The following is a 27172-nucleotide window of genomic DNA, read 5'->3' as shown; positions in this document are numbered from 1 at the left end:
GACAGGTTTGAGAATGACTGTGTTACTACATCTCTAACTCACCTGAGAGATGTTCTCTGTTATAGCACATGTCTATGTTTTCCTAACACCTTGTCACCGGCTCACTCATTCTTTCTGTGTCCATGTCTGGCCTAATGTTTGTGATGGAGCTGTGTACATGGAATAAACCCTGTCTGTGACGTTAGCAGAGTACTTGAGAGCACTCAATAAGCGTGCCTCAATGGAGCTGGAGAGATGGCTCAGTGGCTAAGAGCACTGGCTCCTCTTCCAGAGGTCCTGAGTTCAATTCCCAGCGGCCACATGGTGGCTCGCAACCATCTGCAATAGGATTGGATGCCCTCTTCTGGTGTGTCTGAAGAAAGCAACAGTGTATTTACATATTTAAAATAAATAGATCTTTTAAAAAAAGTATCCCCACTGGACCCCACATTTTATAAGAACTATAAAATTTTCAGTGTTGTGAAAGGTTTTTAAACGTTATTGAGAAGCAATTGAAAATCCTGCTACAAACACAAAAGAAGTATTTGGAACTAGTCTCTGCATACTTACCATCAGTTTAAAGTTAGTATGGGGGTTGGAGACCTAATACTGTGCTGCTGAGGTCCTTGCCTTGTTGGAAGGAAAGAGGCAGTACCTTCATGAATAGGAAGAAAGACTGGAATCATTTGACAGTTAAACTTGTTAGTACCCAAACCATTTCCTCAAGTGTGTGAAGCCCTGGATTCTGTCTCTAATACCAAAGAGGTTTCTGTCGATTAGGTTCTTTTGGATTTAAAATGAACCATAGAACATACCAAATAGGACTTTTATGAACAACTTGGTATTTCCTGATAAAAGAAGAAATTAGAATAATTTTTTAGGTAAACATGATGGATAAGAATTTGGGCCGAAATATCTGAATTGCTCTTGCTCTTCTCTCCTGCAGTGGGTGTGAACTGGAGGCTTTAGGTTTGATTGTAGATGGACAGAGGTTTGTTTTCATGGTGTCTCAGATGTAGCATGTGTTGATACAGGAGCAGGAAGGAGGAGGAAACTTCCTGGAATACAGCAGTGACCAGTGCTGCACTCTCTCTTTGGGAAGCTACCCAATCTAATGTCACATTTATAATGCAAAGCAGTAGCCCACAAATAGCAATTTGTAGCAGACTAGGATAATGTTCCAAAATTACAAAGGCCTGGACTTGTGTTCTGTTTTATCTCAGCTGATAATGTCCCCAGTGCTTCCCATGTTCCTGTCATGCCTTTAGCCCCTGGTGACCTGATGAGGGGTGAGATTCCTTCTTGTTTACAGAGAAGGAAACGAGAAGGAGTTCATATGTTTTATATTTTCTAGGATTCTGTATATGCTTTTAAAAGGAAATAAAATTAGGCTGCAGAGATGGCTCAGTGGGTAAAGTGGTTGCCACACAATCATGAGGACCTGAGTTCAAACCCCCAAAACCCACATAAAGCACATGTCTGTAATTCTAGCTACTCATATAGCAAAATGGGAAGTGGAAACAGATTTCCTGAAGCTTGCAGTCAGCTAGCCTGATTTATGGGGTACACAGTGAAGCGGGACCAGCAGCCAAGACTGTCTCTGACCTCTCATACATAGAGTATGATTAGTTCATACTCATACATGCATTAACTCATACACATGACTATACACACATGCACGTACGCACCCATGCACACATGCAGATGCTTTAAAGCAAGGAGATTGCACCAGCTGCAGACCAGACAGTTCGCATGCAGTCTGGCATCTAGCGTTGGGAAAACTGCTCTTCCAAAGTAGCTACAGACAATCCTGTCATAAGTTGGGTCACTCAAAGTCTCTGAACCTGTGTCCTTGGGTGTAAAATAACAATTAATGCAAGTGGCCTGTATCTCACAGTTCTCATTGGATTTTTTTTGCTCACTGCTGTGTCACCATTGTCTGGGACACCATCTGCCATGTTGAATATTTGTTGAAAGGACAAGAGAAGCTAGACTGTGTGGTGAGCACCTTTAATCCCGGCTCTAGGGGTGGGGGGCAGAGACAGGCAGATCTGTGTGAGTTTGAGGCTAGCCTGGTCTACATAGTGAGTTCCAGGACAGCCAGGACTATCCAGGGAAACACTATCTCGAAAAACCAGAAGGAACAAGAGAAGTAACATGGTGACCTTGAGACAGGGGCCTCACAGTTGGTGGTGTGCACAGGACACAGGATGGTAAGTAAGTGTTGCCTGTGCCTTTGGCCCACACAACTGCAATATCTCCATTTGCATTTCTCAGGGGCGTGCTTCTCTCACAGAAGAGAAAGAGGTGTTTGCCCATGAACATGAAGAAATGAAGAACCTAGAAGCCATTGTTCAAAAGATAAAACCCACCGCTCTCATCGGTAAATGCTTTTCTACTCTTTTTCCTTTACTTTGACCTACTAACACTGTTTTGCTTTTTAAAAATTCTAAACCTTTGGAATCCAGAAAGAAAATGGACCCATTCAAGTATCGGGGTCCTCTTGGCAGTGAGGTGTAACTCAGTTCTGCCTTCCTAGTGTGTATCCTGGATCTGGAGTGCAGTACACGGTCCTGTGCTGTGCCAGCCTGCTAACATCCACAGCATGCAGCCCTTTTCCGGCTCCAGTACACAGGCAGGCAGCCCTTCCCGAATGTGCCGGAAACACCCTCAGAATGCTGGGCTGTGCCTAGAGATGGGTTTTAGTTTGCTTCAGCGTCAAGGGGATGGTGGAGGAAGAAAGAAAAGGAAAGGAACGGAAAGGCCAGGCCAACTGTGGTGGGTAGAGGTCTGCAATGGTGGTAAAAAGCCCTGTGTGCCCAGGACGGCTTTGCCATGAGGAAACATGCCCACAATGTACCGCTCAGGCTGAGATCCTCAAAGACAGGGCTTGCACTTCACTTGTCCTTCCATTCTTCCTCAGATCCTCAAGTAGTTCGAGTCGGTGTGCTCAGTATGGTGTGTAGTGTGTAGCTGTGCCTGCCTCCCATCACATCCCAGCTTTGGGAAGTGGAGACAGGAGGACAGGGCAGGAGCTCAGCCTGAGCTGTATGAGACAGGTGCTCCATGTGTTCAAATTCTGCGCTTCAAATCTTGAAGAAAGCTATGAGTTTCTTCTCGTTCTGCGTATGCCTGTCTACTTTCAACCAGAGTCCTATAGAAATGCTTGTAACCAGAGCTCCTAATGACTGTCTAGGACTTCTGATTTCTGAGTATGATGTCATATCTGTGATTTATAAAGGCACTTGTTGATTTGTAACCCTAAAGATCATTGGCCTTGAGCAACATGATTTCATCACTAGGCTTCAGTGTGAGCAGTCTGTGCTTTGTTTAGGGCCTGTTAGAAATGAGCTGCCGTATCTCATTGTTTGGGGACCTGGGCCTTTTGGAAGAACTAACCAGTGATAGTTCTGATCCCCCATTTCTTGTTTCCTTTGTAGGGGTTGCTGCAATTGGTGGTGCTTTCACAGAACAAATTCTCAAAGATATGGCTGCCTTCAACGAGCGACCCATCATTTTTGCTTTGAGTAATCCGACCAGCAAAGCCGAGTGTTCTGCAGAGCAGTGCTATAAAGTGACCAAGGTGAGCGATCCAGTACCAAGTATCAGTTCGTACAGGAAGCCTGGGACGCTCAAGGTGTTAATCACCTACTCTTGACATCAGACCTACTCCATGAGAGCTGAAAGATACATGAAATCTCGTCTTCAGGGTTGGATAGCATTCCTTGACTGACTTGGAAAGAAAGATTTAAATATAAAAAATTAAAGGGAAAGAACTTAGCTTTGGGTGGTTATGAAGATATCTTTAGCTGTTTCTAAGCACTGAAAGCATACAAAATGAAACCACAGTTCAAGTTTTGCTTAGCTAAATTTTGGGTTTGGATTTTGATGCCATGGGTAGAGGATCTGGACAGCTATGCTGACACCCAGCCAGACTGGCATAGAATCCTCAGCACTCAATACTTCACTGTTTTAAAAATAAAAAGTTAATTTTATACTGTGTTTGTGCTAACATATATTTGACTGACAGGTTGGGCAGAAGGCCTTTTGCTCTCCTCAAAGACTTGAGAATATCATAACAAAAATGAAATTTAGTTTTATGCCTCTAAAACTTGTATTTTGGAAATATAAAATAGAGAATGTAAACACAACACAGAGTCGTGTGCGGGCCAGAGCTTGAAGGCTCTCCTAGTAATAGTGCTTCAAGTGCTTATCACTGGATCTAATGATGTTTTTGACAAGGAGCCAGGCCAGGACTCTTTTCTCTCTTATCTGGGTTGGCGATCAGTACTGAGTAATTTTAATCCTTATCTGATGTGCAGATTGAGTTTCCTTCACATTCTTCCTTAGCTTTAAATCACAACGGAGGACACACAGCCTTTGAGCAGTAACAGAATCATAGTGTAGCACTGTGCAGATAGGAGGCCCCTGATCAGCAAGCGTGCAGTTAGTTTAGTTGTTTTGTTTCTGTGTATGCCAACAGTCCTCGGCAGCATAGAGGTCTGCCATACACCTAACCTAACCTAACCTAACCTAACCCAACCCAACCCAACCCAACCCAACCCAACCCAACTGAACCTAACCTAACCTAACCTAACCTAACCTAACCTAACCCAACCCAACCCAACCCAACCCAACCCAACCCAACCCAACCCAACCCAACCGAACCTAACCTAACCTAACCTAACCCAACCTAACCCAACCTAACCCAACCCAACATTACATAACATAACATACGTGTGTTAGTTCAGCTTATATGGCTGTGTTTTAAACTTTTGTTGTGTCAGAAATAGATGGCCCCAGCTCGCACCTAAGATCTCACCTAATGCTCTGTAAAACATTAAAAGTCACCAGGAAACTGGACGTTAAGTTCTAACCTAGCATACCATCTTGACAACTCCAGGAACCTCTTGACCTCATCTTCAGACGGTTGTAGTTAGAAGCCGCTACAGACGTGCCTGTTGGGCTTGTGGTTGGACTGTTGCAGAGAACAGAGTAGCAGCCCTAGGGAATCCTGTGCTGTGCCCATTCCTGGGCAGCTTGATGTAGAGAACAGTAAAAAGTACCCTGTCCTGACCCCTTGGCAGTACCAACAGCAGAGCACCAGGCTCACCAGGAGTTAAGCTCTAGACACTCCTAAGCCTCTTTCAGATGGTTCTGGCTCATTGTCCTCAGATAGCCCACTTCTCTTTATCAGTAGCCCATGTCTGTGTTGCAGGGACGTGCAATCTTCGCCAGCGGCAGTCCTTTTGATCCAGTCACTCTCCCCGATGGACGGACTCTGTTTCCTGGCCAAGGCAACAATTCCTACGTGTTCCCTGGAGTTGCACTTGGGGTAGTGGCCTGTGGACTGAGACACATCACTGACACGGTCTTCCTCACCACCGCGGAGGTACTGTGAAGAGCTGGCGCTTGCCAAGGCTGGATTTGCTGGGCACAGTGTTTGTTTATGTAGTGTCACGGCTGTCCATCAAGTGTGAGGAATGCTAAGTAGAGGTTAGGAGTGGACGGTAGGTTCCTAAGCATCGTGAGTGAGATTCTTCCTCAGTAGTGACTGGGTTTCATTTCACAGAGGAATCTTTTATTTGCCTTTAGCTACCAATGGACTTTTAGAACATCAGTGAAACAATTAAAAGTATTCTTTTTTCCAAGTGTTGGTAAGTAACATTTCTCCACCGTGAGCCTTCCTAAAATAATGTCATTTTGAGGTTGACACAGTACAGTAGAAGTATTTGTCATTGCCGTTTCAGTACAGAAAATAAAAGCTACACTAGTTTTTGAGCAGAAATGAGATTAAAACAGGACATCGTATGTTCATACACTCACTGAAGGGGCTGATGAAATGGTTCAGTGGGTAGAGGTGTTTGCTGCCAATACTGATGAGCTGAATTCAGTGCTCAGGACTTACACAGTATAGAAGAAAAATCTCTTGCAGCTTGGCCTCTGGTTTCCATGTGTATCATGGCATGTGTGCGCCACCCCTCCCCCTAAATAAATAAAACTGTGATGAGGATTTTTGTTTGTTTGTTTTTAGGAAACCACTCTCAGGAGAAGTCAGCTCTGAGTAGGATTTCAGGATCCCCCAGGGTGTCACAGCCCACGGGCAGGCAGTTGTGTATATCTGAGAACTAACTTTACCCAGCTGCAGGCTAACACATCAGCCACAGTTTCATAGCCACTGGTGGAGGGAACCTGAAGCTCCAGCTCACAGACAAAGAGTGTCCTCATTCCTGGTGCAAAGCTCCTGTGAGCTTTCAGTTGTCAGTTCCCTTTGCATTCCAGCCTCACAGGCCGGCGACAGTGGGTGGGCGGCGTATGTTTGTAAACAATGAACTGATAACTAGCATCCTCTCATAACTGTTTTCCAAATTTTGTCAGAATACAGTCTATGAGCCAGAAACTTGTTAATTTCTTCTTAACAAACACTGTCTAACATAATAGCTGAACCATTATGAAACCCGATTGCATTTTCCAGCAAACATGCTGTTCTTTGCACTGTGAAGAGGAATCCCAAGAGCAGGGGCAGATTCCAGAGTCAGTGGTGTGTCTAAGAGCATAGCCTGGGCAGCTCCTGCCTCTCTCTGGGGTAGATTGCCTGGAAGCTGTGCATTTTCTTTGCAGTGTTAAAAGTATGAATTGATGTGTCTGGTTTGTTTCTTTGTAGCTCAAAAAAATAATTGACAAATTTAAATTTAAATATATATACATACATATATGTATGTACTAAGAACATTTTAAGGTTTTTACATAGAGAAAGTACAACCTTTTCTTTTAGGACAAAACAGGAAAATGATCTTGATTCTTTTCGCCCATGTGTTTTTCCTTTAACTTTAGCACCCTCTAGTGGCAATGTCAGGTAAATTCATTTTATTTTTCATTTCACATGTAGCAATTAATGATCACTGCCAAAAGTTCATGGGCTTTAATCTCAGCACTCTGGAGTCGGGATCAAGTGGATCTCAGTGAGTTCAAGAACAGCTGGTATACATACCAAGTTTCAGGTCACCGGAAGTTACATGGTGACGCCCAGACCTCTCCCCAACTCCAAAATTTGTTTTCTTTTCAAAAGAAAAAAATTGGGCATTGTGGCTCATCTGTAATTCCAGCATTTTCAGGAATGGGTCTAGATGTAGGATTTCAAGGTTAAGGCCAGTCTTGGCTACACAGAGATCTCCAGATCAGCTTATATTATGTAGTGAAACACCAGAACCAAAGAGAGGAAAAGAAAGGAGTGCCGTGGCAGCTGAGCTCTCTCCCTGCTAGTTTTCTCTCAGCTGTGTGTGTGTGTGGTTGATTTAGGGTATTTTTTTGCTTCTCACCTAGTTCCTTAAGGTAAGTCTCACACTAAACCTAGGTCTCACTGATTTGGCTGGGCTGGCTGACCAGCAAGACCCAGGGTTCCACCAGCAATGGGAGTCTGAGTCTGCGCTGCAGAGTCTGGCCCACAACCCAGAGATTCCAGGGCCACCTCAGGGCCTCATGCTCCCAGAAGCTCTTTTCCTCCTGAGCAGTCCTCCAGCTTCAGGCTATGCCTATTTACATAGTCTGACACTTGAGGTTTTCCTGGTTGGTTTTGTTCTTGAGAGCTATGGATTTAAAAGATCATGCTGTCCCTCTAACTGAAGAGTTCACTCTTCTAAAGGCCCTTCTTCAGAATGTTATCAACAACTCACAATGCTGACACAGGGAAAGCAGCTCAACAGAAGCACCTGAAAGAACAAGTCTAGCGCCGTAGGCGCTCACTGCCCGACGACCCAGGGAAGGCTGTCGGCTCAGCCAACCAGCTAACTGAAGTAACGGTTCAGCGATTAGGGTGACTTGCTTTATTCCATAACTACAGATTTAATCACCTCTGTATCACAGTACACATACACAAAAACTGGTTAGAGGCGGTTAGAGAGATTGGTTGGTGGTGAAGAGCACTGACTACTTTCCCAGAGGATCTGGGTTCAATTCCCTCACGACCATCTATAACTTCAGTTCCAGGGCATTTGATGGTGTCTTTGGTCCTCCAAGGACACCAGACATAGACACAAGAGGTGCACAGACATTCATGAAGGCAGATCACTCATACGTATACACACACACACACACACACACACACACACACACACACACACACACATTTAAATACTATTTTGGTCCCATGAAACTGGAAATCTCATTGGTTAGACCAAATCTGAAAGTTACTTTTGGATTCCTTAAAGTTTACTTTTTGTTTGTTTTATGTGTGAGTAGTACACGTGTATGTACTTGTGCAAAGGTGCAAGCTTGTGTTGGAAGGTGTGTGAAGGTCTAACACTGGTTGTCTTTTGCGACAGGCTTTTTCACTGAGTCCATAGATCATCCGTTGGCTGGGCTGGCTGGTCGGGGAGCCAGGGACGGACTGCCGGGCCGTGCCCTGCTGTGGGCTTGTATGCAGGCATCAGGGTCTGGGTACTGACTCCTGTGATTGGACAGCAGGCATTTTAGTTAAAGAACTCATCTTCCCAGCCTCCGTCCTGAATTTTCATTTTAATTATGAAGGGAGAGACTGCTAACTTCTGTGGTGTGGCGACAGTCTTTCGGAGTATGGGTGGTACCTAGCAGGGCAGCTCAGTGGGTGTCCTGGGCTGTGCTTGTGCCGCAGAGCACCACAGTCCTGTATGTGCTCGCACACGTCTCGCTTGCATGGGCAGGAACCGTTTGCTCTCTGCAAATATTTGAAAATTCTATCCTAACACAACAGGGCTAACTTCTGTCTATCCAATACTTTCATTTTAGACACGAATGTAAAGACAACATAGCATTGCACCACTGTGTGCAAAACAGCCCGAGAGTTTTACTTTTTACACAGTGTGTCAGGTGTTCATCACTAGAATGAGCCAGCAATCCCATCTTTTCTCTCCTGTTTGGGACAGTACCTACGTTCTCAGTGGTTGAGATCCCCCACCCCTGTGTTTGAGTGTTTTCCTTACATGTATATAAGTATTTGGCTTATGCCCATGGGCCAAAAGAGAGTATCAGATGCCCTGGAACTGGAGTCACAGACAGTTATAAGCTACCATGTGGGTATTGGGGAATCCAGCTCTGACCCTCTAAAATGGCAGCCAGTGTTCTTAATCCTGGGGCCATCTCTCCAGCCCCAATGTAATTGTTGTAGTTGTTTGAGGCAGGGTCTCAGTGTGTAGCTGGCAGGCCTGAAACTCACTGGCAGACCAGGCTAGCTTCAAGTTCACAGAGGTTGTCTGCCTCTGACTCCTGAGTGTAGGGATTAAAGGTACGGGGACACCCAGCCTGATTCTTGTCTCGTCTGTAGATCAGGAATTACCTGACATTCCTCACTAGTTCTTAAATCCATAAATGAGGAAAACCCAACAACCGGTGAGCTGTTCCTAGTAGTTTTCAATACGACTGGCTGATTCCTCCCTCTCCTGTTCTGCGGGAAATGGCACGCCCACTTTGGTAGTAAACATTTATTGTCTCCATGGTTAAAGTTTGGAGCCTTGATCACTTTCTCTGGGGCAAAGGGAAGCTTGTGCTCACTGCCGTGTCGCCAAAGCAAGAAATGAATGCTAAGTGAGTCCCTAAGTCTAGGTGTCATAGTCAGCGTTCTGCTGCTGTAAGAAGGCACCGTGACCCAGGCAACTCTTATAAAAGAAAGCACAGCACTTGGAGCTGGCTGACAGTTTGGAGGGTTAGTCATTGCGCCATGGTGGGGAGCATGGCAGTGTGGAGGTAGGCATGGTGCTGGATGAGCAGGAGACAGACAGGGTGAGGGGGAGAGAGAAAGAGAGAGGGAGGGAGGGAGGGAGGAGAGAAAGACAAACAGACACACAGACAGAGGCACAAGGCCTGGTATGGGCCTTTGAAACCTCAAAGCCCACTCCCATTGACACACCTCCTCCAAGTTTCCACTTTCTAACCCTTCCAAACCGTTCTTCAGCTGAGGAACAAACCTGCAAATATTTGAGCCTGTAGGGGTCATTCTTATTGTTGGGGTCCAGGAGTTGCCTCATGAACCACAGGAACACTGATCTCAGCTAGACAGGAATGGTTTACTAAGCATTTGCCCAGGACTGATGGATGGGGCCTTGGACCAGACTTGGGAACTGGATCCTACAGAGCCTTTAAACCTTGAAATCCACAGACAGTCTGAGCCAAGTTATTTTACCAGCCATGACTTAGGGATAGGGGATTTTTTAGGAACATGTGTCTGTTGGACATTATTCCGCTCCCATTGGTCGGGGGTATTCGACTCCGGCAGGGGAATTGCCTTGTTGCCTATGATTCATGTCTGCGCCAAACAGATGTCAGTTACCCACATACGTGTCTTATTCTGCCAAATAGGATGTCAATTTCCAGAGAGGTCTTGGGGACTTAAAATTTTGACCCCTACTCAAGAAATGGAAGTCTTATTTAAAACAGCTTCTTATATTGGTACAAGTATCTCTCTTATGGGTCCATCCCAGGGGCAGCTTAAAAAGCAACAACCGGAAAAGCTCCTATATGGGTGCAGGAAGTGCTGCCTGGCACTTGGTTTGAGTCTCAGGTTATTGTGGCTAAACACTGATTCTACTGTGATTGGTTTCCAGGAACACCAAAGCACAGAACACCACAGAATATGCAATCAACTCGGGCAAGAGGACGTTTCCTAGTAACGACACATGAGAACATTTCCTCATAACATTAGTGGCAGGACAAAATGGCCGGCTAGACAGGCCTCAGTTACCTGGACCTTAACACTTACTCAAGCCATGACACCAGGCTGTTGTTTTATATAATGAAGTCACAGTAACCTAGAATTAGGTGTGCTGTTGATTAATGTTTCTTTCTGCCTTGCCTCTGCCTGAATGACCCTGGTCAGAAGTTTTCAGTCACCCACAGTGCCAGTGTTCAGCATTGACAGTATGCTGTTCTCTTTTTCTCCTCAGAAGCTCTCTACTCCCAGATTCAAATCACTCTGTCTTCAGTTCACATAAGGGGGTCTTCATGATAGAGGGGGATAGGAGGGGGCCAGAAATGCAGACAGATACACAGACACTGACTTACTATTTGGTTGCTCGGTGAAGGTTTCCTGTCTCCTCTCTGCCCAACCTTTCTGATCAAGGCTCAGTTATGTGCTGACCTAGACCTACTGTGTGCAGTGACTTAATTGGCTAACTCTGTCCAGAGCTGGGGAGTGGCAGAGCGAGAGCTAATGGGAGATTGGTTGGATAAGCGGATAACCAGGAGTCCGGGTAAAATGTAAGTCCTTCTTGGTGAGTGTGGCTGAGCAGGCTCTCAGCCCCCTGCAGGACTCCTGTGTGGGTTCTGAGCGGAGAGCACCAGCAGTCTGTCTTGAGCAGCTGCCCTCCTCTGTTTCCAGGGTCCCTTTCCATGACTTCTTCATCCCCTTTTATTTTCAAGGCTTCTCCAGGAATTGTTCGGTGTGAAGGCACTCAGCCAAAGAGAGACCTGGGTCCTCCTCTCTGTCTCACTCTTGCTGTGATCCCAGCACTTGCCACGGCTCAGCTTTTCTGTTGATGAAGGCCATGACATTAGACGGCCATTTTCATGTCACAGTTTCCATACGTGGCTGCTCCTTCAGTTATCTGTACAATTGCCACACTGAATCATGTGATGTACAAACACCTTTGTTCCCTTTCTCTTTTTAAGGTCATATCTCAGCAAGTGTCAGATAAACACCTACAAGAAGGCCGGCTCTACCCTCCTTTGAACACCATTCGAGATGTGTCGTTGAAAATTGCAGTAAAGGTGAGACAGTGCAGCCTCCCTTGTTGCTGTCCTTCCTCCTCTCGCCACATTGTGTTTTTACGATTTTATGTGCTTGCTTTCCCATGTCCGTTCATTTTCTAGGACGCATGGAAACCAGACACAGTGGCAGGCTGATGGGCAGCTGCATTTCCTCCTCAGGAGAGGGGACATGGGGACAGTTACCTGTTTCTCTATCCGTTTCTCTCTGAGACCTACATTCCATCCCTTTAGTCAGGCTTCTCACAATTCACCATGAGGTAGTTGTTCTGGAGTTATTTATGTAACTTCCATAGACTGATGAGAGGGGCCTGGCAGCTCCTGCCATGTGACAGAGAACATCCTGAAGGACTAAGGACAGAGGAGGCAGTGGCAGGGGACTCAGGGCCCCTTGGGCAAGTTCTTAATCCTGTAGAGAAAAGAATTCACTCTGAATCAAAAGGGACTCAGGGACAGCTTGGTTGGTGCTTGAGGAAAAGACAACTGGGTGGGGATCTTAATGGCCCCTGGGACGAAAAGGTGCTGAGTGAGAGCAAGAGAGGAGTCTGTGCCTTCTGAGCTAGAGGTTCAGAAATCAGGCAAGCTCAACAGTCGGGGGGGGGGGGGAGGGAGGGAGGGAGGGAAGGAGAGAGAGAGAGAGAGAGAGAGAGAGAGAGAGAGAGAGAGAGAAGGAACGCAGAGCAGCGGTTCTCAACCCTCCTAATACTGTTACCCTTTGATATAGTTCCTCATGTTGTGGTAACCCCTAACTAAGATTATTTCTGTTGCTGCTTCGTAACTGTAGTGTTGTAGAGGAGCAGTGTCAGTTCCTGAGACCATCACACGTGTGTGCTTTCTAATGTCTTGACCCTCAGATTGAGAGCCTCTTGCTGAGTGTCAGGGCAAGTTTATAAGGAGATGGGAAAAGGGAAAAGAAACAGTCCACTGTCCCAGTCCGAACTCAGAGGGTGGGCAGCTGAGCAGCAAGGGAGGGATGCCGGGTGAGTGCCCACCACGCCGAGGAACCATCAGCGGACGGCCTTCTCACGATGTCTTCAGCTGCGTCCTGCTTCTTCGCACTTTCTGTCTTCATGCTGGGTTTTGTTCTTTAAGACGCATTTTTATATTTGCTTTTTACGTTGAGTACTTGTGTGTGTTCACCGCAGTGCTGGTGCCTATGGGTATCAAATCGGAATCTACCAGGGGTCCTGAGCTCTCTGACACGTGCTGGGAACGGAACTCAAATCCTGTGGAAGAGCGTTCTTACCTGCTCCACCACTTCTCCAGCATGAGGCTGTTTTCTTGAGGTTATAAAATAGGGTTTACAGCTAAAGACAGATTTACATGTAAGCGTAGAGACAGGAAGCATCTTAGTTAGAATTACTTTTGCTGTGATGAAAGACCAAAACCAACTTGGGGATGAAAGGGTTTATTTGGTTTATGTGTCCCAAGTCACAGGCCACCGAGGGAAGGTGAGGCAGGAACCTGGAGGCAGGAGCTGATGCAGAGGCCATGGAGGGCTGAAGCTTACTTACTTGTTCCCTGTGGCTTGCTCTGCCTGCTTCATTACAGAACCCAGTACTAACAGCCCAGGATGACAGTGGCCACAACGGACTGGACTCTCCTCTACTACTTACTTAGTGAACTAAGAAATACCTCACACGCTTCCTTACATCTGGGTCTTAGGGAGGCATTTTCTCAGTTGAAATTCTCTCTTCTCAGATGACTCTAGCTTGTGTCAAGCTAACATAAAGCTAACCAGCACAGGTCTTGGCCAGGTCTCCATCTTTATCAAAAAGATGGTATCAGTACCTGGCTAAACCATTTGTAAAGAGGGTTACTGAAGTATCTAGAGTGTTGTACTAGTTGCTTTTTTCCCTGTCACTAAACATTATGACCAAGGCAACTTATAAGGAAAGTGTTTAGCTGGCCCTATGGTCTCAGGGGGTCCATGATGAAAGGTGTGTCTTGACTCACAAGCAAGACACGATCTTTTTGAAAACTCAAAGCTGAAACCACTGGAACTTCTCCTGTAACAATGCCATATTTCTTAATCCTTCCAAACAGCTGTACTAAATTGGGGGTGGGTATTTGAACATATGAGCAGCCCTGGGGGAGGGGGGGGGTCATTCAGACACCACACATGGGATTGTAGATTCTTAGGAGGGTGCTGACTGTGTGCTGACTGTGTGCTGACTGGGTGCTGACTGGGTGCCAGAGTTCCTCACAGTCGTGCAGACCCAGCATAGACGTGTGGTTAAAGCCGGAGGGATGACCTTCATGCCTACTTATGTCTTATTAGGTGCCTAACACAGGACAGACAGCAGCAGGGACAGATGTGCAGTAGGAGGACTTGGCCAGGAACCTAAAGGCAGAGAGACTTTCTCTAACACAGCTGAGCTGTGTCCTGCTTGTGCCTTGTAATGGTGTTGTATTAGTCTGCCACAGTTGCCGTGACCAATACCTCTTTCTGGTGTCAACGAAACAAAAATTATTATTATTATTATTATTATTATTATTATTATTATTATATTTATTATATTTATTATATTTATTTTGTGGTTGCTGTACACCAAGGTCAGGATGTCAGTAACTTTGCCTCTCAGGTCTGTGTCCTTGCCTTGGGGCTGCCTCTTGTGTCCTTAGAAATTTTCCTTATGTATGTCCTCTCGTCCTTGGTGCTTTTGCTGTCCAGATGTGACATGGACCATCCCAAAAGCTGTATTTTAATTTCTGAAGTACTTCTGGTGAAGGCACAAGGAAATATGATTGTATGTGGGGAAACACAAACTTGACCCCTAACAGTTTCGGTTAAACGGGTTGGTCAGGCATTTTGTGTTTGGGCAGGATTGTGCTCTTGGCATTTGCAGCCTCTGGCCACAAGGGGTCAGCAGCACCTGCACAGTTTCAACAGTCAAAAGGTAGCCAGCCGGGTAAATTCTTCTTGCAGACTCAACTTCCTGCTTTAACTTGAGTAGTTTACACTATTCCAAGATTATCAATATGGCACCGTTTAAGAGTCACATGCTGATGTTTATCTTACTAATTTGAAGGTTTGTTCTTCAAAATCAGTACTTTGGAAAAAAATACCCTGATATATTATCCCGATCTATACTGACCTGTTTTTAGTTTTCATTACCTATGTACTTTAAGCTTATTTTGACAATTCAAATGAGAATGAATTAACACATAGAAATTGAGAAGGCAAGGGGCAGTAGAGGAAATAAAGACCGTGGATTGCAGAGTCTGTACTAAACCAAGGACTCAGATGAAGAGCCAGTGTCAGGAAGGAAGCTGCTCTAAGGGGCTGCAGGTCTGAGGTACCCAGACGCATCCAAATGTCTAATTCTGCCAAGAAGACAGAGGCGGTGGGAACGCAAGGATGACAGGATAGAGAGACCTGGCTGCTCTGTCCGTGTGGTGGTGGTGGAGCAGTAGACATACAGTCGTCAGGGATCTGAATGTGGGAAGGAAAGTGAGGGCTGAAGACACTTTGTCACTGAGTCCAGAAGTCGGAGGAGAGCTCACAGGGAGACTCCAGTATTCAGTCCGAGTTAATTAGCGGCCAGGATGGTCAAGACTTCTGAAGACTGTCGTTTCTGAGAAAAGTGACAGTGTTCACACTTAAGTCTCTACTCCCAAGACTTTCCCTGTTGCTGGTGCCATTTCCTCTGTCTGTATCTGACTCATAACTGTATTTCCATTGTCTTTGCTCATGTATGTGGCTTTTTCCCTAGGACAAATTACAAATTAACTTTTGAAATGGATAAAAATTTGACTGTGTTTAATATCTCCCTCTCATTATGAAAATAATGACTCGCCTTTCTTATTTCTAGATTGTGCAAGATGCATACAAAGAGAAGATGGCCACTGTTTATCCCGAACCCCCAAACAAAGAAGAATTTGTCTCCTCTCAGATGTACAGCACTAATTATGACCAGATCCTCCCCGATTGTTATCCGTGGCCCGCAGAAGTCCAGAAAATACAGACCAAAGTCAACCAGTAACACAACAGCTGGAATTTTAACTTTATTCATAAGATCTTGAAGTTTTCATGATTTTTTAATGGTCAGAATCTTTTATGATGATTCATAGTGTGTTTAGAATAAGGTGATTTAGTTTAACCAACAAACTCATGGGAGTATATTAGTATACATTAGGATTAACTTTACACTAGGCAGTTTTGTTTCCTTACTGTGGATATTTATGTTTTCTCTTGTGATTATTCTCTTTATGAATTCTGTTTAAAAGCTACTGTACCTGCTGCTGAGAAACTCCTGACTGATACGTAGGAAGCTAATGGAAGACCCACACTAGTAATAAATTAATATAGCATAACTTGATTATATTAAATGTCTACAGTTCTTTCTTGACTATTTTGTTAAAATCTCTTAAGCAGTAAAGATGAACACAAACTTAGGCACAGCTGAACTTTTACTAAACAGAAACACTACTTTGTTGCCTAGAGGAAAATCTTCTCAGGACCTGTATTCCAGGCCTCTGTTAGCTTTGTTCTTTTGTACACCTAAGCTCTTCACACCTCTGAGAAAGCTCACTGCTGTCTACAGTGCCTCACGCAGCCTTAGATCACAATTCTGTCATTGTTCCATCCACAGAGAGAGCTCTCATTGCCTTGGGTTTGAGTCCCAAATACTCCGTAGAAACACCTATGTCGTCTCTGACCAGCTCCTGGCCCTGCTGAGGTACTGGGGTGCTTTTGTTAGTGTAGCCTAGGCAATGAGAAAGGAGCATCCTTGAGGGGGGCCTGAGGACCCACCTCTGAGACAAGGGTGTCAGATGCAAGACCGTGGTTCCCAGGCAAGCTCAGGGTCCATGAGGGTCACCTGCCCTGCTGTCCCTGTAAAGTTAGTTCGGATGACTGAGAGCTTATGGCATGAGTAAATACATCTCCAATGTCTCCCTTTCTATCAGATATTAAATTGTTAATTACCAAAACCATTCAGTGAGAAAAAAAGCCTTTCTCAGTTTGTATAATTTACTGGACAAGTTGATAATGGCATGACTAGAAACAGCCTTAATTCCTAATCTCAGGTTCCAGAACATTCTACAAATCTAGAGACACTTCTGATTTTGAAGTTACTTTAAAGCCTGTGTGGGTTTACGATGGGCAACTCTGTAAAGTGATCTCCTTGAAGGTGAAGATATGGATTCCTTCAGGTGTGAGTTAAAAGGGTGCAGACTTCTAATGGTGACTTTTGACACAGTGTAGTTATTTAGGAAAGAGTCAGAATTTGTATCTTTTCCTGTCTGTTCATGTTGTCAGGTAGTTGTAAATGAATGTATTTACCTATGCAAAAGATTTATTAAAGCCTAGAGAATATGCATAATACTGTAATAAATGTCATTTTTAAAAGATATTATCACTGCACTTGACAATGCTGAGTTTTAGGAGATCATATGAAAAGTTACTAACTTTTTAAAGATGGTGGGTTTTTTTTTAATGTGTGTGTGTGTGTGTGTGTGTGTGTGTGTGTGTTTGCATGCACTTTTTTGCCCTGGTTGTCTCTAGTGCCCAAAGAGGTCAGAAGAGGGTGTCAGGTCCCCAGGAACTAGAGGTACAGGTGGTTGCAAACCCCTGATGTGGGTACTGGGAACTGAACTAGACTCCTCTGGAAGAGCAGCAAGTGTGTTAACCTCTGAGCCATGTCTATAGTACCTTTATGAAGCTTTAAAATATCTAATAATTGCTTATTCCAGTATGGCCTTGACTTAAGTGTGCTTAAGTGTGTGTGCTGGATGCTCTGCTTTATCTCTTGTTCGTAGGGTAAGATGTCCCGGCCGGCATTAGACGGTTACTCCCTGGACGTAAGCATTGAAGTACATTCATTCATCCGTGGTGTCCTGGTAGGCACCTCGTGAGGGTGATCATTTAGGCCACTTGTCAAGCCCACAGTGCTCATAAGCAGAGGCTTCAGGGTCCAGGTCCATTTGCCTGTCTTCATTCTGTCCCTGCTTTCACTGGTCTACTGTAGACTAGCCAGCAGCGTCCCAAGGGGAGTCTGAAATTCTCTAGTAGCTTCATTAAAAAAGTAGAGTTTATGTTAATAATAAATTGAACCAATATATCTAAAGTGTTATTTCAAAGTAGGATTAATATAACAGTTACTGAAGGGTTTGGTCAAGTTGATACCAAAATCTTTCAAAGGCAGCGCTACTGTACACTGGTGTTTTAGTCAGTTCAGACCAGAGGCTGGCCGTTGACTCATGCTGTCTGCTGCCTCAGCCACCCAAGTCTGGATTACCAGTGTGTGCTGTCACACCCTTGGAATTTCTTAGTTCGCCCCGGAAACACTCTGTACATTCAGTGCAGTCCCACCTGTGTAAGGCTGTGCTGATTGGAAGGTCCCACTGCAAGAGTGTACTGCTAGCTTACACTTGATGCTCTCAGGAGACAGAGCCAGTTCAGTTTTTTTTTTTAAATTTAAAATGAATTTTTATTTATCTTTATGTACGTTGGTGCTTTGCCTGCATGCACATCTGTATGAAGGTGTTGGATCCCCTGGAACAGAAGTTACATGCAGTTATGAGCTGCGGTGCGAGTGCTGGGAATTGAACCCCAGTCCTCTGGAAGAGCAGCCAGTGTTCTTAATCACTGAGCCGTCTCTAGCCTGCCTTTTCATTTTTTAGTGCTACTGTCTTTATCTTGTGGCTCCCAAAGGGACAAGAAAACATGGAGCATACATGGGGAGAAGGGAGGGAGGGCTTGTCACTCAGTCACTCTGCCTGTCACTCAGCCACAGGGCTGCAGCCCAGGAGAAGCGTGCTCTGTTTTCTTCTGTCTCGTCATTTTTCTTTCTGCCCAGGGCTGCAGCAGGAAGTGGATAAGATGAGCATGTAGCATTGACTGTGCCACAAACGCAGTTTCTGTTTGAAGTTCGTAAGGAAGTGAGTACGTGCATTCTAGTGTATGTAGGAAATAGAAGGCCACTCCAGCAACACTCGAGATTAATTCAGCATTTATAAGCAGTGCCTGAACCAGCGTAAGCTGCAATCCAACCACCATAAATGCTACTTAAATTTCACAGCCTCCCACCCCAACTTTATAAGAAACAACATGACATGCTCATGTTTAAAAGGAAAAAACTCCTTCTCTTTGGGAAAAAAAAACTTGGATGTACAATTTCAAAGGAAAAAGTATACCCATAAAACCATAAAGGTGTGGTGCTTACTGAGAAGGGACAAAATACTTGACAGACTGGCAGATCAGCCTTGTGAGATCACTCAAGGCTTTGAAAATGATTATTATTATAATGTGATTAAAATTCAGAAGAAAGACAAAATGTAGATTTTATCATAAACATAGAGTATAAAGAATTCAGTGGCTCAGGCCAGACACGATCCCTCCATGATGGGGAGTTTGGCTCTGGAGTCCCACCCTTAGCGAAGGAGCTGCTGGCATTTGATAGCTGCAGGGAGAGCAAGAGAGAGTTTTCTTTCATGGTGTGACCTGCTACATCGTCCATTCTCCAGAGCAGGCTCTACACCCTTTTGGACTTTAGCAGGCTTGGGGAGGAGAGGAAAGAAGCAGGCAGGTAGTGGTGGGGATGGATCTAGAAGGACTTGGAGGAGGAAGTTGAATATGAAAAACTACAGGAAAGTAATAAAAATACTGTTTTTAAAAGAAATATACATTCTAGATTTCAAAAATAAAACGTGGAGTAAGGATTCATTGGAAGCTTAATATCAATTAGTAAATCAATAATCTCAAAGGCTGGTCATTAGAAGTTACCCAGATGGGAGCTGGGGTTGTAACTCACTGATAGTCTAGATTCGTAAGTCCCTGAGAGCAAGCACTACATCCACTACTGCAAGACAGACAAATAAACAAATACAAAATCCCCAGACAAGAACCTCAGATGACTTAACACCAGTATTCTGCAGCAGTTAATGGAAGATGTGGAATTTGTTATCAGTTCAGGCTGGCCCAGTGGGAAGAAGCTGGTTTGGCCTGTGGGAATTTTTGCAGGGCCTGGTGGTGTGCAGGATCGTGCCTGCTCACTGAGGAATATGGCTGCTTTGGGAGTACTTATCTGCCGAGCACAGCCAGTTTAGAACGTAGATACCGGGGACAATAGAAGAGTCGTCCAGCAGGAGCCAACAGAAGTGTCACACAGAGATAGGAAAGTCTCTCTTGTTAGTCTACTTTAATCACTGTGATAAAAATGTGAAGCAAATCTGTTTAGAGGAGGAATACTTGGTTCACGGTTTTGGAGGAGTCAGCCCAGGGCCACTGGGCTTTCAGCGCTGCGGGACTACGGTGAGAGAAAACATTGCTGTTGCTAGAGCGTGTGCCCGGAGAGACTGTGGCAGGAGGCAGACAAAAGTTTGAGGACAGGGTATGTTCTGCAAAGGCATTGTGTCCCAATAACCACAGCACACCTGGATTCAAGGCTGACCTATCTTTAAAATGATCAAAAACTGCTAATTGCAGCACTCAGAGGCAGAGAGGCAGACAGTTCTCTGAATCCACATCCAGCCTGGTCTACAGAGTGACCTTCAGGATAGCCAGGGCCATGCAGAGAAACCCTATCCCAAAAAGCAAAACAAAACCCCACTCAATCAAAAGGGCACATTCTCATCAATCACTTCTTCATTAACAGCTCAATAAGAACCAGTAGATTAGTCATCTGATGAAGTTTAGTACCATTGTGATCTGATCACCTATCAATATAGCTGCCAGCTTACAACAGAACTATTAACATGGGGGGTGGGGGGGGGCGGGGCCGGCGACAGAGCACTGAAGAACAGTCTCCAGGATGAATTCAGTAACACTTTTAGAAATACATTTCCAAAAATGTTTCCCGAGCTTTCGCTTGTTAGAGTAATGTGTTAGCAGGCATGAAGCGATGAGGGCAGTGGCTACAAGACAGGCCATGAGGTCTCTGACGTCACTGGGTTCTTTTGGACACCAGGACACCGATGTACCTTCCCTCTGGTTATTCCAACAAGAAGTTAGTTTTTGAAATTACTTTCTATTTTCATTTTTGTTGCATTTTATTAAGTTTTGTGTATGTGTACAGGTACAAGCAGCTGGGTACAGACGCCTGCTGAAGCCAGAAAAGAGATTGAGCTCCCCTGAGCTGGAGATACACACAGTTGTGTGCCCTCTAGTGTGGATCCTCTAGAAAAGCAGTGGACACTCCTAACCACTGAGCAAACTCTCTAAAATTTTTGAACTGACAAAATTTTGTTTTGTCTTTTAAGAATTGGAATCTTTGTATTCTGTAACAAAAGACCTTCATTGAATCTCTGATCCATGAATAAATAGAAGGTACCAAGAGATCTGCACAGATAGTTTCCAGCTCTTAAGAGCTTCAAGAACAACAGGGATATAATTATTCCAGTGTATCTCCAGTCAGCACAATCATTGCCAAACGCAGGAGGTGGATTGGCCTTCCAGGATGACAGTATGTTCCTGAACATTTAGATGGTCATCCTACCCAGCTGCTGATAGACCTGTCTTCTTTCTTGGAGCTAATCAGTAGGTGCCCAATAATTTAGCAAGTGGGTCTGTGCTCTTATCCAGTAGGAAAGAGCACCGGGGGCATTTGGCCTTATCTCGGTAGGGAGGGCGGCACATCTGCCTCCAGGGCCACATTAACTCTGACTGTACCAGGCCATCATTGTGATACTCGGACGAGTACAGGTACTTGGTCTACAGGTCTACAACCCCAGCAGAGACAGAGGGACTCAGATCTGAGGTCAGCCTGGACCACATGGCCAAATTCTGTCAAGACAAGAGTCCACCAAACACGGAGGGCCCTCCTTTCTAGTAAGAAGAATGAAGTAGACAATGTGTCCTTCACTATGAAGGAGACATCCTCATGATTCCAGCATGGACCAGACTGTGGACTGCCACAGGATGTGGCTGAACTGATAGCCTGTTTCTCCCCTCTGGCATGCTGTATCTTACAACAGACAACCAGGGAACCTAACGCTTCCAGCGCCTGTCCTGTGAGCAGACCAGATCATCGGCAAGTGTGTGACCACTGCTGTCCCTTGCCATGGTTACTGGGGAGGGCCGGGTATCACCTACCGAGATAAGGCCAGATGCCCCCAGTGCCCTCTCCTACTGGACAATGCAGAAGAGGGGGCTCTTCCCCAAAGCCATGTGTGCACTGGGGAGGTGGTTTGTGTTCTTGTTGGGATGGTCAAACACCAGCAGTACTGTGCTGGGAATACAGTGCTGAGATTTGAGTGAAATCATATGTATGTATGCATGCATGTACAGACATGCACCAGATGTTTTCTGAACCTCTGTAACAACTGTCTATTGGTAATAACCTAAAAGTCCTGGTCAGTGCTAATAATGGAAGTGTTAAAGTGGAATTCTGAGAAAAATTCTGATAAGTTCAGAGGCAGCCATGAGTTAGTTCATAGACTTGAATGTATTCTGCTCATTCAATTATGTAATGTTCAGTTTTGTTCCATAGTTTAGGCCTTAAGCTATATTACATTATATATTTCAGAAGCCGTCTCTGCTGACAACCATAGGAAACTGCTCTATAGATTAACTGCGTAAAAGCACATGCACAGTTTCATTTCAAAGGCCATCGGGTTAATGGGGTTAAATAGGGGCTAACATTTATGAATGTCGTTTAATGTTAATATTTAAGGAGGTAGATATGAAGGCAATTCATATGCTATGTTGTTTTCAGTCTTGGCAAACATGGAGAGTGTTTGAGATGTGAAGTCTTGTTTCTTCCCCGTGTATGTAGCTGAGGTGTAGAGGCCCCATCTTGAGCTCCATTAGCATAAAAAGGGATTGAAACATAAGTGGGGGAGCAAATGTCTTTCCAGGCCATAACCAGAGCTTCCAGCGGGATTTGTGCCCAGGGAAGACTCGTGCTGAGCTTCACAATGGAGTCAGCTCCACAGCCTCATGGGCACACAGAATAGAGTTCTCCCCCAACCCAGGTCACATTTCCATTCGAGACAGCAGGCGTGACAGTACTTTTGCAAGTTTCCCAGTGCATACAACATTGGCGGCCAGTGTTCCATGGGGACTGGGGTATTCCTCCGTGTGTCATCAAGTCCTGCCCGCATAGCATGGCATCCTCAAGGGACCAAGTCATCCCGAGGCCTAGCAGGAGAATGCAATTCTCCCCAGGAAAGGGATGTGAGATGGTTGAGACCAGAGAGAAGGAAGGTGCCCTGGCACATAGGAAATAATCCAGAAATTCTTAGGCTAGGTCATTAGCAATAAAATGACTAGCCAAAGCATCTTTGCTAACTAAGAGTCTTCACAATTTCTTAGGTATGAGTGTTAACTCTGTATAACTTAGGTTATGTCTGTGCACCACATGTGTGCCTGGTGTCCTTGGAGGTCAAAATGAGCATCAGATCCCCTGGAATTGGAGTTAGACAGTTGTGAGTCTCTGTATGGGTACTAGGAGCTGAACCCAGGTTCACTGAGCTCTCTCCCCATCCTTACTAGTTCTTAAAATTATTGAGCTCTCATGTTGAAAGGGGCTGGTGGTACTTTAGACTTTGAAAGTAGACCGCACTGACATCACTGAAATGCGGTTTGACTTTCCCCACAGGTTTTGGTGTGTCCTCTAAAGTGAACCTCAGCTCTCTCTTGTCATGTTTAAGTGCATACAGACAAATGAGGAGCAGTTGGAAAATTCCAGGGAATATTTTGTAGATAAGAACTATGGGTGTCAAACAAAGGCTTGCTTTTTTCATGGATAAGACTAAACTAAGAATAATGCTGCTACTAGAGGTGTTCTTATCCAAATGTTAGTGTAAGAAGGGCAGAGTTCTTCCACCCTTCATGACTTTTTTTTTTTTCTAATAAAGACAAACGTGTTAATGCAGGTGTGGGCGACTCCTGAAACTTTACTGTAATCTGCTGTTGCTGTTAGAATCTAGTTTTAGTTAGAATCGAAAACACTTCGAATAGGGGTTTTAAAGAAACATAGTAAGTGGGGGCTCTTTATGCTGAGTTTATCTGTTGTTTAGGACTCATTACCAAGGATGAGCTGATATGCCACAGATGTGCCGGTGTCTTGTAACCGAGACGGCTTAAATTTATGAATTTGTATCTGCAGTCTGGCATTTGACGTTAATGCGGGGCTCGGGACTTGCTTTATTCCTTTATTGTGTGTATGTATGGGTGCTTTCCCTCCATATGTCTGTGCACCACATATGAGGAGTCCAGAGGAGGGAACCGGAGTCACAGACGGCAGTGGGGTGCCTTGGGAAACCTCTGGAAGTCAGCCAGGGCTCCTAACTTCGGAGCCACCTCTCCAGCCTATCTCTGGACTCGAGACAAGTTGCTCTGGTTAAATATATCATTTTATTAATTTATAATGAAACGGTATTCAAGTGTGGCTTTACACAGCAACCTGGAAACAACATCACAGTTACACTGGTAGAAAGTTAAAAGGCATTTCTATTAGCATTAGCAGTCAGAAAATTCTAGAGCTAGGATTTCCACCCAGAATTCTATATAGTCACTAGCCTTTTTATTTTGGTTTTAGTAACATAAATACTTAATGCAGTTACAAGCATAGACATTTTAATAGAGGTCTAGGACTCTGAACTTTTGCTTTCAATACCAAATAATATCTGAAAAACATGCTCACTTTTGTGTTTTCTGAGAAACTCTAGGAATTGGCCCAGGTTCATGTGATAATCATTCCGTAATCCATAGTCGCCATGGGCCTCAAGAAGTAATTCTTCAAAAGAATGGAAGAGGCGCAGGTCCTCACCGTTCCCCTCTGTCTCCACACTTTCTGCATGCTTGCAGGAAATGTGTTTCCAGTTGGGGTATCTGATTGTGTGCCAGAATTCCTCACAGTGATCCTTGAAGCCCTCCACACAGATTATACCAGGCTTTCCCGTCATGCAAAATCCAGTCACATCTAACCTTTTCCCCACTTCCAAAATCTTTTTCCTCAGGTCCTGCTGGTATATGTGGTGGCTGTAGATCCACATTCGCAGGAATGTGTTCTTGACTGGCTTGGCTTGTACAGATGGCTCACACGACAGCTTTCTGTTGAGGAAGTACGATGCGCTGTTGTCCTGCAGCCACTGGATTGCTGCGCAGACACACAGCTCACCTGGATCGAAAGTCCCGAGATGGGCACCGAGAGCTTGATTGAGAAGCAGCTGCTGTTGTCTGTCCAGCTCAGGGGACCGTCCAAACAGCTGCAGAGCCACATATGGGTAGCTATGTGGCATGGTTACTTGCAAATCAATTGTCACCTTAAAAAAAAAAAAAACACACACACACACATAGATTTAGATACCTCGAAGCCACACGAGTTGGTTTATCATGGCAACTGCATGATTAAGATGGAACAGTCATGGAGAATACCAAGTGCCTGCCGCTGACCAGCTAGCTACGTGTGCTGGGAGTCTGGGCTGAATCAGGGAGCGATGAAGTCAGACATGATCTCTGCCTTAGACTAGAGCCTAGGGAGGGAGACGCATATTAAACAATGCCCACACTCAGCAAGAATTTAATTTCGACTTGAGAGGCAGCATCTACAGTGGAAGACGTTCAAAGGTTCCATTGAAGTGTGTAATCAAGGAGATAAAAAGGTCTGAGGAAAGGACAACTAAAGGATACGCAGGGGAGAGCTAAAACATTCTTCTCAAATGACCAGTGCACACGGTACCTATGCTGTGCTACTGTTGCTAGGGTTAAAGGAACCAGAAGATGGAGGGAAGTTTGTACTTTAACATTTAGACTTGTTTATGTAGTTACTGCGTAATTCAGTGCCACTGAAATGAACAAAATCCTAGACATTGATTAACTCGATAAAAGCCTGTTGCAGTCACGGTATATTCTAACAGCTGGGTTGGTAAGGGCTGACGGGACAGAATACCAAGATAAGACTGTAAGATCTTTTCACGGTAAAAAGGCAGGTGTCTTTATGTGCAGTTAAGGGAGTTAAGAGCATTTATGGACCATCTTGCGTTTGCTACACTTTCCTTCCAAACAAGCACTGGGATACGCGTTTGAAATTGTCTATTTGTTTCCTGGACAGGAAGCTCATGCATTGAGTTTTCCAGTTAACAAGTGGGTACTTGGGGCTGGAGCTGGCTCTGGAGAGGGCCTAGTTTCAATCCCAGATACCCACAGGTAGTTCTGGCCTCCGAGGGCACTGCATGCACATGACGCACACAGACATACAAGAGGGGAAAACACCCGTACACGTTAAAAACACGATAGGAACCTAGAAATACTCGGGACAGATAAAAGCACCCACCTTGGGCTCTTCAATTTGGAGTGTGATCACAAATTCGATTTTGGGTGGGAGCGCCTCCCTAGTGCCTTCCAGATACCGCTTTATGTTTGTTAGGGCGTTTACATCTTCAAGTTTTACTTCTCCTTGGTTAGGAAACATAGAAAACAGCATCTCCATCTCCAGCAGCTGAAGCTGAAGGCTTTCTTTTATCGACTCTGACATGTCTCCAAATCAACTGGCTTGGAAAGCTGGAAAAGGCCCAGAAACAATGAGGTGGTAAATGACGGCTGGTGTTCAGGAAAATTTCCCAAGGTCTCTTTTCTAGGAGGCAGTCCGTTGTTTGTAGAGAGCTAGGGGGCACCCATCCAGACACTTAAATTGTTTATAGATTTCTATCCGAAGCCCCCAAATCTACTATGCACACCATTCTTTAAAATGACTATCAAAACCCAGATTCCTAGACTTCCCCCCGCCCCCCGCCCACCCTTGCCAGCCATTCTGGAGTCTGTGCTTTCAACAGGTGCTCCGGCGACACATTTCGTGGCCGGTGGTTGCAAACACCTGTATTCCGGGTCAGCCGCAATCCTGGGAAAAGCAGGGGCCAGCCCTGGAATCCCACTGGGATCTCAAGTCTGCGGTGAGCTAGATGCCGCCAGGAAGGATGCCTGCAGCGCGGAGGGGAGGGCTCTAGGTCGTCCCCGCCGCCAGCCCCCATCCGCAGCCCCCTCGGAGGACAGCCTCCCGGACTGCAGTGGGGTGCAGCATCACGCGCAGGTGCATAAGGATACCATGGCAGAGCCAGGGGCTGGGGGAGGAGGTCTCAGCCATTTCCACTTAATAAAATGACGCCTAGGGCTAATTGGGTGAAGACCCACAGGGATGGCGCTGCCCTCGCCTTCCAGGGGCTGGGCTGGGAGCTGACCTCGGTGGTCGGAGGAACTCAACGCTCCCGTTCTTTAGAGACCCCGGAACCCTAAGGCCCAGGCTGAAAGGCGCAGCTGTTCACCCCGGATGCTAACCCTCGGCCTCAGCCGCCGCGGCCTCACCCTTTCAGCTCACTCAAGCCAGGGAGTCCCCGAACCCGCTCCGAACCGCAGCCGCAGTTCCGCGGGCGCGAGCAGCGCGCGGACGGCTAGGGGGAGGGGCCTGGCGCATGGGGGCGGGACCACAGGAGCCAACTCGCCGCGATTGGCGGGGGCGGGGCCTGGTGGTGCGGGGGCGGGGCCAGAGGACCTTCCCAGTCGCGATTGGTCGGGGCG

At 45.5% G+C, this 27172-nt stretch overlaps 2 protein-coding genes across 3 annotated transcripts in view; one reads left to right on the top strand and one right to left on the bottom strand.

The window, feature by feature from the left end:
- ME1 (malic enzyme 1) overlaps nucleotides 1-16034 on the top strand; it is a 100861-nt gene extending 84827 nt beyond the window's left edge. For both annotated transcript variants that reach the window (XM_080934828.1, XM_080934827.1), the window contains 5 exons: nucleotides 2257-2362; nucleotides 3420-3562; nucleotides 5198-5371; nucleotides 11617-11715; nucleotides 15528-16034. In XM_080934828.1, the coding sequence (XP_080790954.1) occupies nucleotides 2257-2362; nucleotides 3420-3562; nucleotides 5198-5371; nucleotides 11617-11715; nucleotides 15528-15698 (693 nt within the window). In that variant the 3' untranslated portion in view covers nucleotides 15699-16034. The remainder of the gene's footprint in view (nucleotides 1-2256; nucleotides 2363-3419; nucleotides 3563-5197; nucleotides 5372-11616; nucleotides 11716-15527) is intronic.
- An 8212-nt stretch (nucleotides 16035-24246) lies between these two features.
- RWDD2A (RWD domain containing 2A) lies at nucleotides 24247-27021 on the bottom strand (the record flags this gene model as incomplete). The annotated part of the gene is made up of 3 exons (XM_080934445.1): nucleotides 26960-27021; nucleotides 25935-26161; nucleotides 24247-24924 (listed from the first exon to the last, which is right to left on the bottom strand). The coding sequence occupies exons 2-3, from the start codon at nucleotides 26133-26135 to the stop codon at nucleotides 24247-24249; spliced, it is 879 nt and encodes a 292-aa protein (XP_080790571.1). The 5' UTR covers nucleotides 26136-26161; nucleotides 26960-27021.
- Nucleotides 27022-27172: the final 151 nt, after the last annotated feature.

Source organism: Micromys minutus (genome assembly GCF_963924665.1).
Source record: "Micromys minutus genome assembly, chromosome: 21".
Lineage (NCBI taxonomy): Eukaryota > Metazoa > Chordata > Mammalia > Rodentia > Muridae > Micromys > Micromys minutus.
The sequence above is the reverse complement of the archived record's forward strand: the minus strand, read 5'-3'. Positions and strand labels throughout refer to the sequence as shown.